At 44.3% G+C, this 19,730-nt stretch overlaps 1 protein-coding gene across 1 annotated transcript in view; it reads right to left on the reverse strand.

Annotated features, from left to right (window-relative positions):
• Window positions 1-1,809: 1,809 nt before the first annotated feature.
• LOC136625313 (serine-rich adhesin for platelets-like) overlaps window positions 1,810-19,730 on the reverse strand; it is a 49,989-nt gene continuing 32,068 nt past the window's right edge. Inside the window, exons 5-11 of the mRNA XM_066599409.1 lie at window positions 17,111-17,330; window positions 14,815-14,955; window positions 12,399-12,536; window positions 8,287-8,370; window positions 6,500-6,612; window positions 6,000-6,204; window positions 1,810-3,850 (exon numbers count right to left, since the gene is read on the reverse strand). Of these exons, the coding sequence (XP_066455506.1) occupies window positions 3,645-3,850; window positions 6,000-6,204; window positions 6,500-6,612; window positions 8,287-8,370; window positions 12,399-12,536; window positions 14,815-14,955; window positions 17,111-17,330 (1,107 nt within the window). The 3' untranslated portion in view covers window positions 1,810-3,644. The remainder of the gene's footprint in view (window positions 3,851-5,999; window positions 6,205-6,499; window positions 6,613-8,286; window positions 8,371-12,398; window positions 12,537-14,814; window positions 14,956-17,110; window positions 17,331-19,730) is intronic.

The raw sequence follows: 19,730 nt of genomic DNA on the forward strand, positions 1-19,730 counted from the left end.
ATTTAGTCAGACAGTTTGTACCTAGTTGTGAGACTACTGCACACCTGTGTGGAGACTCCAATAAATGACACCTCACAAATTTACACATACATAGCTCGTGTGCTGACAGGACCTGTGCTGTCACTGTCATGTAATCAGTCACATGGTCTCTGAGCTGAATGAGGGATTATGGGTGGCTACATCCCCCACAACCCCCCCTAGCCTCAGTTGGTATGGATACAGAAGTACTCAGTCTGGTAGTTTGTAGCTGGTTGTGAGACAGCTGGATACCTGTGTGGAGACTCCAATAAATGACGCCTCATAAATGTCCACATACACAGCTGGCGGTGCATATTGACCAACAAGATTAAAGCATAGTCCTTCACCGCTATCTTCACATATCCTGAATGTGATTTCATGTCATCTAAAGTACTAATGACACCAACACCAGTCCAACCTTCATCTAATCGTCAACTGTTGTCCAGTGTTGAAACAAACTATCGCTGTCGTGCAAATATGTCACCACAGAGGGTTCAACGCCGCTGTGAAGCTCATGAGGCTTACATGACACAGCGACAAGCCACAATTTCACCTCATCCACCAGCTGAAGTTTGTAAATCTCGTGGAGCAGATATGCGAAAGCTACAAGTGAACAGGTCTCCTCAGCGAGCTGCTGAAGTTCGTAAATCATATGCATCTTATATACAAAAGCTACAAGCCAACATGTCTCCTCAACGTAGCAGAGCTGTGTGTGTGACATGCATGTAGCAGAGCTGTGTGTGTGACATGCATGTAGCAGAGCTGTGTGTATGTGACATGCATGTAGCAATACTGTGAGTGTGACATGCATGTAGCAATACTGTGAGTGTGATGTGCATGTAGCAATACTGTGAGTGTGACGTGCATGTAGCAATACTGTGAGTGTGACGTGCATGTAGCAGAGCTGTGTGTGACGTGCATGTAGCAGAGCTGTGTGTGACGTGCATGTAGCAGAGCTGTGTGTGTGACGTGCATGTAGCAGAGCTGTGTGTGTGACGTGCATGTAGCAGAGCTGTGTGTGTGACGTGCATGTAGCAGAGCTGTGTGTGTGACGTGCATGTAGCAGAGCTGTGTGTGTGTGACGTGCATGTAGCAGAGCTGTGTGTGTGTGACGTGCATGTAGCAGAGCTGTGTGTGTGTGACGTGCATGTAGCAGAGCTGTGTGTGTGTGACGTGCATGTAGCAGAGCTGTGTGTGTGTGACGTGCATGTAGCAGAGCTGTGTGTGTGTGACGTGCATGTAGCAGAGCTGTGTGTGTGTGTGACGTGCATGTAGCAGAGCTGTGTGTGTGTGTGACGTGCATGTAGCAGAGCTGTGTGTGTGTGTGACGTGCATGTAGCAGAGCTGTGTGTGTGTGTGACGTGCATGTAGCAGAGCTGTGTGTGTGTGTGACGTGCATGTAGCAGAGCTGTGTGTGTGTGTGACGTGCATGTAGCAGAGCTGTGTGTGTGTGTGACGTGCATGTAGCAGAGCTGTGTGTGTGTGTGACGTGCATGTAGCAGAGCTGTGTGTGTGTGTGACGTGCATGTAGCAGAGCTGTGTGTGTGTGTGACGTGCATGTAGCAGAGCTGTGTGTGTGTGTGACGTGCATGTAGCAGAGCTGTGTGGCGCATTGCGCCATCAGAAACACTGGTACTATAATTTCCTAATAACTTCTAGAATTATATAAATGAATGGGGTATATACAGTATATATATCCCATTGATTTCAATGGTAAATCTCTCTGCAGTAAGCTCCCCCTAGTGGTGGCTGTTTACCATTACCAGTAAAGATGGCAGCATAAACCACGCGTTAATAAAATAATCTTTTATTGTCTTCAGCTTAAAATAGCATCATAATAAATAAAATAAGGCATAAGTATTAACTCTAAGTGTTACACATTATAAACACGGCTTTATAGCATTATATACATACATACGCACACCATATACGGCGCTTACAACAATGCAAGTACATTTAAGGGGTTGGCCCCAAAATCCCTGATATGCTATGATCCCAGACCGATCTCAGTATGGAGAATTGACCAGACATGGAATCATATGGGAGTTACGGGCCGTCATATTTGGCGCCACCTAGAGGCGTAACTTTAAGCTCCCGGGCCCCAATACAAAATCTGTAACCAGGCCCCAAACTATAAAGCTTCATTCATAGTACTGGGCTCCCTATATGGAGAAGAGAAGCCTATGGGCCCCCTATGGGTCTTGGGCCCAGGTGCAACCGCATCCCCTGCATCCCCTATAGTTATGCCCCTGGCGCCACCCCTGTAACATTTTAGAACAGGAGATGAGTTTCCTTTGACATCTGTATTCTATACCAACTAATAGAGAGATGTAAATAGTGCAGCTTTAGTATTATCTAGGGAAATGTATCTTATACTACTATCATGTAAACCTGAGTGAGATTTCTTCATGCACAGGGCTCCTGGGCGACAGTTCGGGAATTATCACTGATCTCTCTATTAATTAATAGACGATTTGGCACCAGTAATGCGATTATTGGCTGATTATCACTCGGTAGTCACATGTGCACATTGAGACTAGACTCATAGTAATATGGATAAGAAAACAAGGAAATACCATGAAGAGGGGTAGTGGCAGGCTAAGGGTCCCTTTACACAGAATGATGATTAGCGTTCAGGTTCTCACTGGATCACGGAAAACTGAGCGACATCGTTCAGTGTAAATGCTGCTATTGACTGAGCGGGAAGAGTTGAGTATATCACCATTTGTTTTACTACATGGGGAAGGGTTTGTCCACACGTTACAACTCAGACAACCCCTTTAAGGCCGCTTTCACACACTGAGAAAATCACGCAAAATTTAGGATTTAGGGTTTCCTGTACAACGGTGTCATCTGCTGACTAAAGCCAGTAACTACATGCTAGTATATGTCGGAGGGCCATGGGCAGCAGGGTGGCCGGCAGAACACTGTAAATATAGCCTGTAGGGCATCTTCCAACATCGGAGCTGTACAGGCTTCAATTATTATTATTTTAGAAGATGTCCAACAGTGGACCTGAAAGGGTTAATATTGCAGAATAAATATACATTAGGCCACTTTACGGGAACCTGTTACCACCATCTCACGGCATCAAGGGATAAATCAACCAATTATTATGTCCTCTTTTTGCCTAATGAGTCCAGGTACCTCCACAATAGGGTTCCAAAGTTTTCCTTGCAAATCAGCAGAGAAGAGTCATCTGGCCGAGAAGAGTCACTCTGATTCCTGAACTGCTGAGCTAACCACATCCCCTTCTCTTAATAGACCGGGTTTACTGGGTAATGGGGGGATACAACATGCTATTAAAAGAATGGGGGCATAGCATGATTCAGCATGACTATTCATGGCCAAATGACTCTTCTCTGCCCATTTGCATATGGCGCAGGATAACTTTGTAACCCAATTGTGTAGTAAATGGACTCATTAGGAAAGAAAAGGGAAGCAGAAGTACTTAATTTTTCATGTTCTGCCAACTAAAGCAGCCGAGCGAGCACAGGGGTCAGATGAGCACTACTGCCCCTTTGTTTTCGTGAATGGTGGGGGTCCGAGCACCTGGATCCAAACCGATTAATACTTCTCAGCGTCAGTACTTAAAAGTTTAGTTACTCTTTAAAGTTTAGTTTTCTCTAAAAGTGCTTGTAGAACGAGCCTATAATGTTCCCCGTATACGGCGAGTATTCTCCAACTCTGTTCTTGGTGTATATCCATATGGCAGACAAGACTACAACTATTAACAAGAGGAGTCCCAGCAGGGTGCCCACGACTATGGTTGCTATCTTCCAACCGTCGCCTTCGTCTGTTGGTGGGCTTTTGGTCGGGGGGTTGGTTATTGCTGTAATGAAAGATGAAGATGCGTTATTGTTGTTCTGTGCTTGTGTTCCGCAACATGTACCGTAACATTCATGGATTATTATAGGCTACTGTAATAATAAATATGCATAGAGTTTCATACAATGTCATGTATTATCCTAAAGGGGATGTACAGGACTTTTCTGATTTTTTGCTATTGATAACCTGTCCTCAGGACAGGTCATAAATTGATAGGGGTCTAATGTTAGTGATCACCACTGATCAGCTGATTACCGCTGTCACTATACAAAGTGCAGGAAGCAGATAGCACTGACCATAGCGCAGTGGTCTGGGTTGGTATTGCACTGAATTTGATGGGAGTGCACCTGCAATAACAACCTGGGCTGCTGCACTATGGTCAAGGTAGTCTGCTTCCTACACCTTCCATACTGACAGTGGCAGACCCGTGCCGATTATCTATTGATCTACTGATAGGTCATCAAAAGAAGAAAATCAAAAAAGTCCTGGACAACGACAATGAAGGAGGAAATGGGCATAAGGGGCATCACTTCTAATATAGGTCACAGCCATGTTTTTATTGCTAGCTGACACTAGGTGGCGATGATGTCAAGACTATGATAGCAATAAATGGACTGTACTTAATTTCTGATGGAATTATGTCTCTTCCACTTACAAGCTAATATCTATAGCGTATTTTGCCCACTAGTCCCTTTATATATCTGGGGAAACTTAGATGGGACAACTAGGGTTCAATTGCGTGATCCAGTCCTTTCACCCAGAAATAAGTGGTGCCCGAGGTGTGCAGCAGCCACTAATCTCCTCCCATTCATGACAGTAATATTAATTTTCCAGAGATTACTATTAACTTATTTCACCACTAAAAGATCCTTCAGTTAAGACATAAACCGACATTATGTTCACAGGTGCAGCAGAAAATAACCGCAGGAAGATATCAAATAGTCATGAGCTGGAATTAAAGAATTCCTCCTCTTAGCCTGCTTCATCTGTTACCTGCAACCACCACTAGGGGGAGCCTACTGTATATAGGGATGTATACAGCCACCACTAGGGGGAGCCTACTATATTTACTATATTTAATGATTTATACAGCCACCACTAGGGGAAGCACATTACATAGAGATTTATACAGCCACCTCTAGAGGGAGTTCATTGCTTTCAGATTTATATTGCTACCACTAGGGTTGTATACAGATTTATATAGCCTCCCCTATACACAGATTTCTACAGCCACCACTAGAGTTCTTTGTATACACATTTCTACAGCCACCACTAGAGGGAGATTACTGTATACAGATTTATACAGCCAAGAATGGGCTCAGCTGCTCATATATGATTTATACAGCCACCACTAGAGGGAGCTCACTGTACACAGATTTATACAGCCACCCCTAGGATGAAGCTCACTGTGTATTGAGTAAGGGTGGTCTCGCAGCTCCGCTGGAACCTCCGGTCAGAGGTTCTGCTACCGATGCGGCAGAAAATACCCGAGAAAAATCGCGGCATGCAGCACTTTTTCTTCCAGCTAAAAGCTAGGCAGCTGAACGGAAACCAAACGGACCCCATTATAGCTAAGGGGTCTGTTCGGCACTATTCTGTTCCATCCAACGATGGAGCCGTTCTGCCACAAAAATTCCCCTTTTTTGCTCCCCAATGGAGCAGGAAAGCGGAACTCAGAAAGCAGATGTGAAACCACCCTCATGCAGTCACCGCTCGAAGGAGCTCACTGTATTCTTATTTACACAGCCACCATTAAATCAACATGAGTCGTGCCTGCAGTTACAAGCGCCGGCCACTACACAGAGGTCGGAGCAGAAGCTTCAGCTGCTTCCGCTCCAACTACCCCTGTGTATTTGCAGCACTGACAGCATGCGCACAATCAGCTGATCTCTCTGGTGGTGGCTGCATAAATCTGTATACAGAGAGCTCCCCCTAGTGTTGACTGTATAAATCTGTATCAAGAGAGCTCCCCCTATATTGGTGGTTGTATAAACCTGAATAAAGAGAGCTCCCCCTTGTGGTGGTTGCATATATCGGTATGTAATGAGCCCCCCTTATTGGTGACTTCAACCAAAATGACATCATTTATCCAACCAGAAAAGCCGAGCTGGGCTGGGAAGATGATGAAGATGGTCTCTCTAAACACGACTTACATGACATCACATTGACGGAGACTGAGTCTGAAGGCAGGAATCTTTGGGCGCCACTTCGCAGGGCTGCTTCCACTTCCAAGCGGCTAATTGGTGAAGACGAATTTAGAATTGACATTAAGTGGGCTTCCACGCTGCCTGACCTGAAGCCCACCACAATGATTTGGAAGCTGCTCGTATTCAGCGCTGTCTTCATGTGATTCGTCAACTGCAAAGACAATAACAGACTTCACTCTACATAAGGTAAAAATATTGGTCTTTTCTGTTAGCCAAGGTGGAGATGGAAGAATGTGGTCATATAAGAAAGGCATATGAGGAGACGGGTACTATACATTGTAGTTGGGGGTCTTCTTACAGATTTTGTATTGGGGCCCCAAAGCTACAAGTTACGCCTATGGGGATAAAGTCCTGATCACCCATACAGATAGGGAACATTCAAAGGACTCAATCCCATTGGAAATCATAACTAATAAGGTTGTGGAGGCCAGAGAGTATTTACTTACGTCGCCTGTGAAGATTGTGTAAAGTTGCTTATAGGCTTCGCTAGACTGATTATAGAGATCTTTAGTGAAAGTAGAGCTTTTCATTAGGACAGTGGATGGGAATGCTTGTGTACCTGTGGAAAGAAGATCAGAGATGATGACATGGGGGACTTGAAGGGGGCCTCCAGTTTAGAAAAACAATTTTAATACACCCTATTAGGGAATTCTGATTTAATAGAGGGAGGTCCTCTGTTCAGAATCCTCATTTCTAGGCGAGAATGGAGGGCAGGTATAAAGAGTATCTCTCGCTCTAGAAGACCTGTGCTTCCTGCATTGCACAAACAACTTATTGATATGTAATGCTTCGTTTTGCCTGTGGGGGCACTGCAGGAAAATTCGCCACTTACTGACAGGTTTGATTTAAAGATTCAAGCAGAAAGACACTATCTGCTTATTGCCACTGGACTCTTCTAACAGGGATTGTCCCTATAAGGATGAAGGAGGTGGTCATGGTTGTAGCTAGGGGGGCTGTCGGGGCCTGGGTGGGAACAAAAAAGGCACACCTGCTTTGATGACATATTTAAATACAGTACTGAATTCCTGCCCCAAGTGAAGGAAAGCCTGGTTACTACTCTACAGTAGGTTCTGATTTGGAAATAAGCCCCAACCATTGGCCCCTTAAACATCTAGAGGTGTAGTTAGGAAGTTTTGTATGCAGGATTTACGGCACACTAAAGATACAAATTATGGAGTAAACCAGAATCTGCAATGTTTGGCGTGAGCCTCGTGTGGTGCAGAGTGTTGAAGCAGCAGAACTATAGTCCTAAGCTCTCGCTCTCAACGTGAAGGTTGTGGGTTCATCCTTTTTCCAAAAGTTGGTAGGACTTGGCAAAAAAGTGGCGTATTCACATGTGACCTGTCAAATTTACTATAATTTATGTCAGAAACTAATATAAATTATTGCCTAAACCTAGGCCGGCTCGTAGCTAGCAGAGATTTTAGTTTGGTGCATGTAGGTGCCACTAGATGTACGTCGTCTTACTTACTCCAGCGCAAACTTTACTTTTACTGGCCTATGAAATACCAATCTAAATAAATATGCCCTATAATACCGGGCTTGTTCACATTTATGTGGGACACATCTGTGCCGTGTTTGGACAGACGGGGCATCCTACTTAGTAGACTGGCCCGCCTATGATGTCAACTGGCCAACCTACTTAGTCCCCAGGGTGCCTGTCCACGGCCGTGATTTCACCAGCGGTGCCCTCTGAAGCTTTCCATAGCACTGCTGTGAAAAGTGCTGGAACACTATCCACGAGCAGAGAATCATAGCGATTCTCTGCTCACGGCGGGCAATTCACAGCATGCGCCGCGGGATACCGCAACGCCCGCGGACAGGAAGCCTAACACTGCAAAATCGCGCAGTTCAGTGAGCAATTCTGTTCAGGACAAGTGCGCATCTGCACACACCATAGACTCCCATGGGGCTTCGGATGCGCAAATGCGTACAAAAATAGAGCGTATTGTCTCGCGCGATCGAATTTCGCTCGCAAAAATGGTCCGTCAAGGAAATCCATTGAAATCAATGTTTTAATAGATGCAGTTTGCGCAAGCAACTTTGCCCTTGCGAAGGAGCCCTGAAAGTAACAGAGTAGGTTTACCTGCAGTCCACATATAAAACAACCCGATTCTACCATTCTGTGGGTACCGAATGACAAACTCAATACAACTACACCCTGAAAGCTCAGCTCTGCTGCAGCTATACATTTCAGGCCATATACAGATAGACAAGTGTAGCGCATACTTACTAGCACATATCATGGCTTTGGAATCAATATTGCAGGTAGACGCAGCAGAGCAGAATGTCGTCTGGTTATAACAGGTGACAGGATCTGGAAGGTAAAGGACATCGGTGACATTTTCCGACCGCACAATCAGATCTGTCAATACTTCTCCAGTGACATTTACATAGACTAGAATAACAAGTCAGTCTGGTCCCCTCCGAATGACCGCGGTGAAGAGCCAGAGGCAGCACTAAAGTTCTGGACAGACTTCTGACAATTGTCGTACTGTCAGTTCTTGGGAAAGTTCTTGAGTGACTAAGTGGCCACTTCTCATTCTTCAAGGACTCCTGAAACTCGGATTTGTTTTTGGGCTGGACAGATGTATCACTATATACTTTGGCTACTCCTTTCTGGGTTCTGCTAGGGTGTTTCCATCCAGCTTAACCATAGTGGATGCATTGTTCAACCCATCGGTTGTCTCCCAGCTTGCCCAGTGATACAACTCAGCTATATCTTAATGATATGGATAAAATCAATATGGCTGCCACTATAGCCCCTACAGGCTGTCCCATATCCTTCCAAGACTACTGAATGATAGAAATGGCTACTATTAATATATAACAATGACCTGGGAAAGCTGAGTAGCTGATACAATGGTAGACATATTGGTTGTCACCCAGCTTCCTCACATTCTCAACACAATATAATAAAACGCGGAACAATCACTATTATATAATATACACTATCCTACCAAAGTATTTGGACACCTCCACCAGTAGAATGGATCGCGTCTTATTAGCGTGTCACATGTCCTAAACTATGCAATATAAGATGCCAACCCTTGGAGGTATCAGCCATAGTTTGTAGCCAGCAATGGATGCTATTGGATATACAGGTTATATCGCTACACACAAGTCGTCCATCATGAAGTGCAACGCATCGGCCCATCTACAATGGAGTGAGGAGTGTCATCATTGGACAGTTGAGCAATGGAAGAATGTTCCATGCAGTGACTAATTTCTCCACTCCATCTTCACATCAGATGGACCTACCAGGGTGTGGAGGACGCTGGAGAACGCTATTTGCCTGTGTGTGTTTGTCGAGCATTAAGTACGGTGGAGGTTTCGTTATGATCTGGGGATAGTTTACGTGGCTTGGTTTGTTGGTTGTAGTGTCAAGAACCGTGAACACGGAGGTGTACCCTGACATTCTAGGCAATAAATGTGCTGCCGACAATTTGGCGATACTCTTGAAATGGTCAGCCATACTTCCAACAAGACAATGCAACTCATCACAATTCCAACACTGTTTTATGTTGGTTTGAGGATATGGATTGAGGATATAGATGTTCCACGATTGGACTGGCTGTACAGAGTCCCGACCTGAACCGTACTGAACATCTTCAAGACAAAATGGAACGTTGGGTCAGAAAATATGAACATTGTCTTTTTTGAGAGACGTTTGCAGGATGAATGGAGGGAAATACCAGCTGAAGTACATCAGATGTTAGTAGAAAGTATGTCATAGAGAATATCCGATGTCATTCGGGCCAAAGGAGCCCCACTAAGTACTAACATTTCGAAATAAATACTAGTGTTCATTCTTGCTCAGGGGTCCAATTACTTTTGGTAGGTCAGTGAATAGAGCAGTAGATCTCCCTCTTAATCCAGAGTATCAGCGAGTCCATTATACATGTGCCTATAACGTGGGGTTGGTTCCAGACGTTCCGTGGGAATGTTTGTCACTATCGCAGTGCTAACAAACTCTCACACAAGAGGAAATATTGACTCAGCTTCACGGGATAAAAACCTTTTATTATGAGGATAACAATGAGTTCAAATCAAGGACGGGAACAGGAGTCACCGCAGCTAGTCCTAAAATAACACGGCGCCAGAATCTGGACGCTCATACCTAAACGCTGGGCAGGAATTCTCTTACAAACGGCCATTTTAATATAAACACCGGCCCTTTCACGATTGGCTATCACCCTATATCGAAATGATCCCCGTGACCCCCGGCGTGCAGCATAAAATAAAGTGACAAGTTTTCCGTGGATCAGTTTTAGTGTGAATCCACATTATAATGGGAAAATCCAGCGATCTGAGCGAATTCCAGCAAGGACTGATCATCCGCGCTAGCCTAGCTGGGGCCGGGATTTTCATACACTGCCAGCCTTGTGGGGTTTCTCGTATGAGGCTGTTAAGAGTATACTGAGAATGGTGTGCTGCAGGAAAAACATCCAGTGAAAGGATGGATATCGTCTATAAAAGGGGTCAGAGGTGGATGTCAAGAATCGCTCTAATGAACAGGAGGTGCACAATCAAGCAAATTGTAACTGAATTCAGTATGGGCAATCCAACTTCATGTCCAAATGCACAGCTTGTTGGTCCTTAGCACGGATTAGCTGTAACAGCAGACAACCAGTTCCAGCGCCAATGTTGTCTAATGGTCTATTTCCGTGGAGGAGAATTCAGATTAGCGCACTCCCGCAGGAATTTTATTGATAACCATCCTGTGGAAACGCATGCAGAAAATGGAACGAAGCGCCATTCAATGTAAACAGCGGTCGTTCGCTGCTGACTGTTTACTGTGAATGGAGGCGGGCGGGGAGCGAACGCTCCTCGGCCCGCTCTATCACATGTACGGCCTTTGACGTCCACCATCGCCTCCATTTGCCGTGGTGTCGTGAACGATTTAACTGGGCGCTATGTAGTGGAACCGGGTTGTCTTCTGCAATCAATCCTGGTTTAGTTTGGGCGCTGATGACGACCATGTTCATGTCCGGCTTTGAACCCATTTGTTGGATATCCAGGTTTAATTAAGGGGGAAAACCCAATGAAACGGAATTCAGTTAATTCCAGTAACCCTTTATAATGTGTGTTGTGTTCTTCTCTCTGGCAGTAAACTTGTATTCAACAGAAAAGTTTCCTTTTTGGACCTTGTGTTTATAACTAGACCACAAAACGGAGGAAGAACCAAATTCTGTCATTTTCCCAATTCCAGGTTAGAAAAGCAAATCAGTGATATGAGTGGTTGCTACGGGCCGCACCTCTACACGGGGCTTGTGGAACTTTTCGTCTCACATGGCCGCCATTTTCATAACCCAAAAGATCTAAAATGTGATGTGAATGTCTAATGCCGGCTCGGTGTGTACTGAAAACAGGGATGCCATCTTTATCACTAAAAATAACAGCCATAGTAAAAGGGTGACCCTAATAGTAACAGCCCGCACTAGTAATACTGCCCCCAGAAGTGGCCCCAATAGTAACAGTACCCAGAAGTGGCCCCAATAGTAACAGCCCGCACTAGTAATACTGCCCCCAGAAGTGGCCCAAATAGTAACAGTACCCAGAAGTGGCCCCAATAGTAACAGCCCGCACTAGTAATACTGCCCCCAGAAGTGGCCCCAATAGTAACAGTACCCAGAAGTGGCCCCAATAGTAACAGCCCGCACTAGTAATACTGCCCCCAGAAGTGGCCCCAATAGTAACAGTACCCGCAATACTAATACTGCCCCTAGAAGTGGCCCCAAATGCAACAGTGCTCCCAGCAGTGTCCCCAATAGTAATTGTGCCTCCAGTAGTGGCTCCAATAGTAAGTGTCCCCAAAATGGCTCAAATGGTAACAGTGCCCACAATAATAATAATGCCCCAATAGTAACAGTGCCCCTAGTAGTAATGGTGCCCCCAATAGTAACAGTGCCCCCAGAAGTGGCCCCAATAGTAGTAATGCCCCCGAAGTGGCCACCAGTAGATATAGAGCCCATTCTTTGTGCCCTACCCACCCTGAATTAGCAACCCTCACCGGCTGTTGGGCCTGATTACCGGCAACCCCAACTGTAAATCAGATGAACTATTCATAATCCAACAGCTTGAAATAGTCCAGAAAATTCCCAAGAAGGTTAGAGCTCAAGGTAGACCCATAATTACCAGTCATTATGAGATTTCTGTCTCCAGGTTGCATAAATTCTGTGCAGCACTTTCAATTAGTTTGGTAAAACTTTTTCAAATATAGACCTTCTCAGAAGTGAATGACACAGAAGTGCGTGTTTTCTCATCTGCTACCTTTTAGCTCTGCGGAACGGGTTATGCCAGTAAATCAGGATGAAGCCAAAGACCCTGAAAAGCTGCACTCACCAAAACAGTTGTGTCCGGCATTTGAGGGGTTAAGGTCCTGTATTCCTGGGTAGCACTGGCACTGATAACTCCCAGACGTGTTGGTACAGGATGCCAGCGGTGAACACGTATTGCCCCCTATGGCACACTTGTCTGTATCTGCACAAAGAGGACATAAAAGAAGCATTAGATGAAGAAATGTGTTTCTACGGGGGTCATTCACATGAGGCGGATTTGCTGCGCATTTTCCTCAGCTGAAAGTACCTGCAGCCAATCCGCACCAAAATCCGAGTCAAAATACGGACATTAGTGCGGATTTTGGTGTGGGTTCACAGCAGATTTCACTCCAAGTAAAGGGGGAATGTCTGGCGGACCCACACCAAAATCCACATGAATGGCCGGCTTCACGCGGGCGGATTTGTGTGCGCAATACACAGAGTAGAGCCCATTGATGTCAATAGCTTTGTTTTGATGTTCAGATTTTGCACACAAAAAAGCATGGTAAGTGTCGCCGTGACAAGCCAGCATCTTGCCCTCCCAACTCCTCAGTGCATGCCATGTGCAGCAGCCCCCCTCCCAGTAATAGGGCATGGCGTACTGGGAAAGGGCGTGGCTTAAAGTGAAAGGGGTGCCAAAGTTGCACCAAACTTTTGAAACAAAATATTGGCGTAAACTAAGCAAAACCAAAAAGTGGTGTAAAGTTAGACAAAAGCGTCTGAAGATGTTTCATCAAGCATACGCCACTGTGATAAATTTGGCGCATCTTCAGACAGCCAGGTCTAAGGTTACATGGTCTAACTACAGTATGTACTGTGAGAGAGAAGGCATTAGGTAAATATTGTGGGCGTGTGTGTATAATATATATATATAGTAACACATATGAATTTAGAGCCTTCATGTAAGCTTCAAACAATTGCTAAACACTAACACTGCTAATTGCAAATAATCATAAATGTTAATCAAGGATTTTAGAGATGGTAAACATGATGAGAGAGAAAGTTGACTTTAACCAACTGCTATCACGCAGGCATGGTGTGACTTGGGAGGAAGGCATTCCTACCTAAAGGATTGACCTCACTACTACTGTTATCATTTAATGACCAATACTAATAAAAGGATTGTAAGAAGCTGTGTATATTTATGAGTAAGGTGTCACCTAAAGCCCCATTTACATGGGACGAATGTCGGGCAAATGATGCCCAACACTCACCCCTGTGTGTACTCGCTCCCATGCTGTTAAATGGGAGGTAGTATCACTGGCTCGCTCACAGAGCGGCCAGTAGTGGGCCGGGATGGCTGGAGGAGATTTTTCTCCTCGCTCTCCCCCGCTCCTCTCTATTCACTTAACACAGCAGCCGTTCAGTACTGAACGGCTGCTGACTACACTAAACGATCATCGCTCAGGAATTTATGCAGCCTAAACGATGAGCAATGATCATGAATGATGATCGTTCAGTGAAACAGCAGCCGTTCAGTACTGAACGACCGCTGTGTTAGGTGAATGGAGAGGGGTGGGGGAGAGCAAGGGGGGAAATCTCCAGCCAGCCCACTGCGAGCCAACGATACTCGCTCCTGTGCAACAGCATGGGAGCGAATACATGCGGGGACGAGTGTCGGGCATCGTTTGCCAGACAGTCGACCCATGTAAATGGGGCTTTAGTTTGTTCTTTGTTTGAAATCCATAAATACTCATGTCTGTTTGAGGAATAAAAGGAAATTCAGCCAATTACACAAATGCTGTGTGTCCTGTAATTCTTTGAGCAGCTTGAACACTGGAGTGGGAAAAACTTTCCAAGGTGTCCTCAGACTAAACTCACCAACATAGTCCCATTCAGCGTTGGAAGAGTTCTGATCCTCAGTTCCTGGATTGCACTAACATTACAGGGGTGGAGCATGTAACTCACTCACGGGCACAGAGCCCAGGTGCTGATCACATGACGGTGACATAATCACAGGTCCTGTAAGCATACGGCTGCTGTCAGCCTGTGCATGTTTTATGACCTTTGATAAAGTGATCAGGGGCAGAGCATGTAACTCACTCACTTACGGTCAGGTAGTCGTTAGTATTTTGATTACGTATACTGTAGCTTAGGCCAATTTTTGGCATAAATTATAAATCTTTCGGACCTGCAGTGTTCTTGCCCCTCCCGCCAAACACAGCACACTTTCATTGCAACTTTTCATAAGTGTAAGCAAAATGTCACTCCTCCGGGAAAGTAGAAAATAGCCTAGTGCTACCTGTAGGTGACTATCCTGTAAGGCATTGATTGGCCTGTAAAGGTCTTTGAAACGTAACTTGAGTTCTCAGAGACATCCATCTTTAGACAATATGGTACATGAGTTGAAACTCATCAAAACATGTGGGACACTCGAAGTACAGTGGAGGAAGTTGTTACAAATTACCTTACATTATATAGGTGCCGGGGCTTTGCCATACCTGCTTGACATGTGATCCCTGGGACACTTGGATTAGTATCAACATATCCGGAAAGGCATTCACAAGTATATGTTCCTCCAGAAGGCATGCAGGTCGCGTTCTTAGAACAACCATTCTGACCAGATTCACAACTGTTCTGAGCTGAAAATGCAATACACATCGTTATAACTTAACAGAACCACAAATGTAAAGTACATTATTACATCAATAAAGAAAGAATCGAGCAAATCTAGTCAGATGAACAGGAGGCAGTATTATAGTAGTTATATTCTTGTACATAGGGGGCAGTATTATAGTAGTTATATTCTTGTACATAGGGGGCAGTATTATAGTAGTTATATTCTTGTACATAGGGGCAGTATTATAGTAGTTATATTCTTGTACATAGGGGGCAGTATTATGGTAGTTATATTCTTGTACATAGGGGGGCAGTATTATAGTAGTTATATTCTTGTACATAGGGGGGCAGTATTATAGTAGTTATATTCTTGTACATAGGGGGGCAGTATTATAGTAGTTATATTCTTGTACATAGGGGGGCAGTATTATAGTAGTTATATTCTTGTACATAGGGGGGCAGTATTATAGTAGTTATATTCTTGTACATAGGGGGGCAGTATTATAGTAGTTATATTCTTGTACATAGGGGGCAGTATTATACTAGTTATATTCTTGTACATAGGGGGCAGTATTATACTAGTTATATTCTTGTACATAGGGGGCAGTATTATACTAGTTATATTCTTGTACATAGGGGGCAGTATTATACTAGTTATATTCTTGTACATAGGGGGCAGTATTATACTAGTTATATTCTTGTACATAGGGGGCAGTATTATACTAGTTATATTCTTGTACATAGGGGGCAGTATTATACTAGTTATATTCTTGTACATAGGGGGCAGTATTATACTAGTTATATTCTTGTACATAGGGGGCAGTATTATACTAGTTATATTCTTGTACATAGGGGACAGTATTATAGTAGTTATATTCTTGTACATAGGGGGCAGTATTATAGTAGCTATATTTTTGTATATAGGGCAGTATTATAGTTTTTATATATCTGTTTACCATGACCAGTATTAGGGTGGTTATTTTGTTCATAGGGGGCAGTATTAAAGTTATGTTCCTGCTCATGGGGGAAGTATTACAGTACTTATATTCTTGTTCATAGGGGCAGTATTATAGTAATTATGTACTTTTACATATGAGGCAGTATTATAGTAGTTATATTCTTGTACATAGGGGGCAGTACTGTGTTTCCCTGAAAATAAGACCTATATGAATTATATATTTTTTTTAAAAATACATTATTTTGCAGCCACACTTGCTTGCAGCCCTTAGCTGCCGACCAAAGATCGCTTCCTGGTTCTGGGATTCATAAATCCCGCCTCCAGAAAGTAGTGGCTCTGATTGGTTCTCGAGCGCTGCCAGACAATCAATGCAGCCCTTAATGAAGCAATACCATGGCTGTGATTGGCTCAGCGGCACTATCAGAACCATTTAACAGCCATTGCATTGTGGAGGCAGGATTTTTGAATTGGCTGAGCGGCATTCATCTCGGAGTCACTGCATCTCCGGTGGCGGCTTTTCCTCACTCCACAGCAGACATTGCTATCGGCATTGGAGATGCAAAGATTAACGCTGCTCAGCCAATTCAAAAATCCCGCCTCCACAACGCGATGACTGTTGATTGGCTGAGCAGTGCTTTAAGAACCAATCAATGCAGCGTCCGATTAACCAATCACAGCCACCTGAGGACTGCAAGTAAGCGCAATGGAGCTCCAGAAATCAGTGGGAGAACACAGACTGCTAGGTAGCTATAATAAAACAACCCCCCCAAAAATAAGACCCAGTGTTTTTTTGGGTCAAAGTAATATGACAGGGTCTTATTTTCGGGGAAACACGGTATTATAGTAGTTATATCCTTGTACATAGGGGCAGTACCATAGTAGTTATATTGCTGTCCATGTGAGTAAGACTTTTATTTTAACCATCTGCTGCCCTTTCCCCAATTTTACTACAACTTGGAAAACCTCTTTAATCATATATACCATGCTGAGCCATGGTAAATAGTGCAGGCCAAAAGCCTAAGGCTGCTAGGTCGCTGTTATGTGCAGTGTTACCATGGAGAATATGTGTGGATTCAAATCACCACTGGCACCCGCACAAGGCCTTTATGGTAACACTGCACCTGAATGCAATTGGAAAATATTGTCATGACCACATCTCAGTAGAGCAGCCTCAGACTTTGGGCCTGTAACACCAAATATCGCGCAATACCACTACATACCGTTATATCTATAAGATGTTTCATCTATATCCAGGGCAGTGCTTTGCTGAAGGGCGGTAGTGAAATCTGTTGTCACATTCTGCACCGTGATATTGTCAGCGACATTACTGATAATCTCATAATCCACAATGACGCTGCCCGGCCTCAGCCTTATCAGCACAATTCTCATCCGACGAGACGTAATCAAATATCTCACTCTCTGGTTCAGGTATGTTTGTAACTGCAGATTAGAAGAAATATGGGGCAAATATCAGCACATGTATTAATATTTATTAAGGCACAACTCTGGCCTAACATGCACACAATTAATAACATTTCAAATGCAAGACTTTTAAGTCCCACCCCCAAGGAACACCCAGGAACATCCACAAAATACTCACTTTGGGTGGAGTTTGCATAAACACCACCCCTTTTGCAGAATATATACATGTTTATTCTCCAACCCAGTCAAATTCATATTCTGTTATTGGAATTACCTCCAATTTCAGTGGTAAGTTTCCATTTTAATGGCATCCCGATCATTCAATTTATTTATTTACTTATAGAATAGGAAACATAACATTTTCTAATACTTATGCATGAAATCCTGCCCACATATATTTCTCTTGCCAGTATACAGTAATACACTCCCGTATCTGCACAGTAGAATGGTACAGTGCAATAATTAGTCTTCTATAATGCATCCACTGGTGTAACTATAGGGGATGCAGTTGCATCCGGGCCCCGGAGCCTTAGGGAGCCCATAAGACCTCTCCTCTCTATATAGGAAGCCCAGTACTAGGAATAAAGCATAATATTTGGGGGCCCTGTTACAGGTTTTGCATTGGGGCCCAGGAGATTCAATTTACGCCTCTGAATGCATCTATGGGCTAACTGGAGTTAACTCTTAAAAGGAACCTGCCTAAAGCACCCTAAACTAACTTATGGTGCTGTTAGGCGAGGTGACAGGGAGACGGATGATGTATTTTTTAAACTTACCCACTTCTTGCCATACCCGTTATTGAAGTCTGCATGTCGAGCAAAAATCTGTCTCATTTCAGAGTCTTCCACGTACGCTCTCCATAAACGTCCATGAGAGTGCCAAAAAGACCCCGTTTTCATAAATGTAGTTAGCATCTTTTGATGTATTACCCCAGCATGTACCGAGGAAGAGGATGTAACGCATCGAAACACATATACTAGCTGGTTTTAATAATAAACTGAGAGCTTTTTGGCTAATAGACCTATTTTCAATTCAAACACTTATGTTTTTCTTTTCCCTCATGCAGTGCCAGACAGACAGCTCAAAAAGATACAAGCCATACTTTGTGGCCTTCTGTTCTCTCATATCGTGCCTCCCAGGGATTGCGGCTTATTTTAGTCAAAGGTGCTTTTTTTGCTAATAGAAAACAAAAAGAAAACCAATCAGGGAAACAGCAAATGCACACAGTGCGTGTCAGTGGCCACAGAAGTTGTTCAAAGTCACCAATAGATTGTAGGCCTTACGCAGCTAGCAGTGGGGATTGGGAAATTCAATTATGCTGCACCAAACAGGAACAGCTCACAAAGATACAAGCTATACCCTGTGGCCTTCTGTTTTCACATATCAGTCCCAAATGTTTACTGTCAATGGATGATGTCAGACTGGATTTACAGTGGACACCATATGTCTGACACATTGTCCGACTACACATGGGCGGGTTGGACCCCGCATGCAGGATCTCGCAGCGGGATCTGGCCAGTTGCCCAGCAGGCAACCCCAGCTTACCTCTCAGGCGTCTTCTCTTCTCTGCTGCGGATGTGTTGGCTGGCGTGCCAGGGCATATGCGCAGTAAAGATGATGCCTCACAGTTGCTATGGCAATGACATGGCTCCTGCGACCATTCTGCAATGATGATTGCAGAATGGCCGCAGGACAGACAGCTTCCATTGACTTCTATGGAAGCCGTCTGTGCATAGCCTGCACGAAATCGCAGCATGCCGTGATTTCTTCCCTGCAAGCAGAACATCGCAATCTTTTTCCGCTCATGCGCAGGAAATCACGTATCGTCATAGTGTGCTATGGGCTAGATTTGCTGTACAATCTGGAGACTGATGCCAGCTCTGGATTTCGCAATGCAAATCTGTCCGTGTGCAGTCGGCCATTCTCACTAAAACTAAGAAGAGCCAGTACAGGGGAACTGGAGGGTGTTGAGCGAAAAGAGAAACATCGTTGGAGTCAGTGGAACTGCGGCTGCAAACCTATGCAAATGGCTTGGCTGACATTAGGACATGACAGCTCCTCTTTGAAGTGACTAAAAGTGTCATTTCTGAGTATGGTGTTTTGTTTATGACAGCGTGTAAGGACTATGGCTTGCCAGTACATTTGAAATTACTACTAGGCTGAACAGAATTCAGGAACACTAGTATTGCTATGGGGCTTTAATCATGACTCTTTCCCCCAAAGACTAAGAAATTAGATAAGTGGAATGACCATCACTTTCTCTTACTAAGAACGGAAACACACCATTAACCAAAAATTAGAAAGGGCGACTGGCAGGAAAATGAGAACAAGAGACGAGTGGAATGACCATTACTCTCCCTGAGACAAGAACAACTAGGTGAAATGAAGGCCCCACCTACTGAGACAGGACGGACAGCT

The sequence above is a fragment of the Eleutherodactylus coqui genome, chromosome 4, assembly GCF_035609145.1.
Source record: "Eleutherodactylus coqui strain aEleCoq1 chromosome 4, aEleCoq1.hap1, whole genome shotgun sequence".
Classification (NCBI taxonomy): domain Eukaryota; kingdom Metazoa; phylum Chordata; class Amphibia; order Anura; family Eleutherodactylidae; genus Eleutherodactylus; species Eleutherodactylus coqui.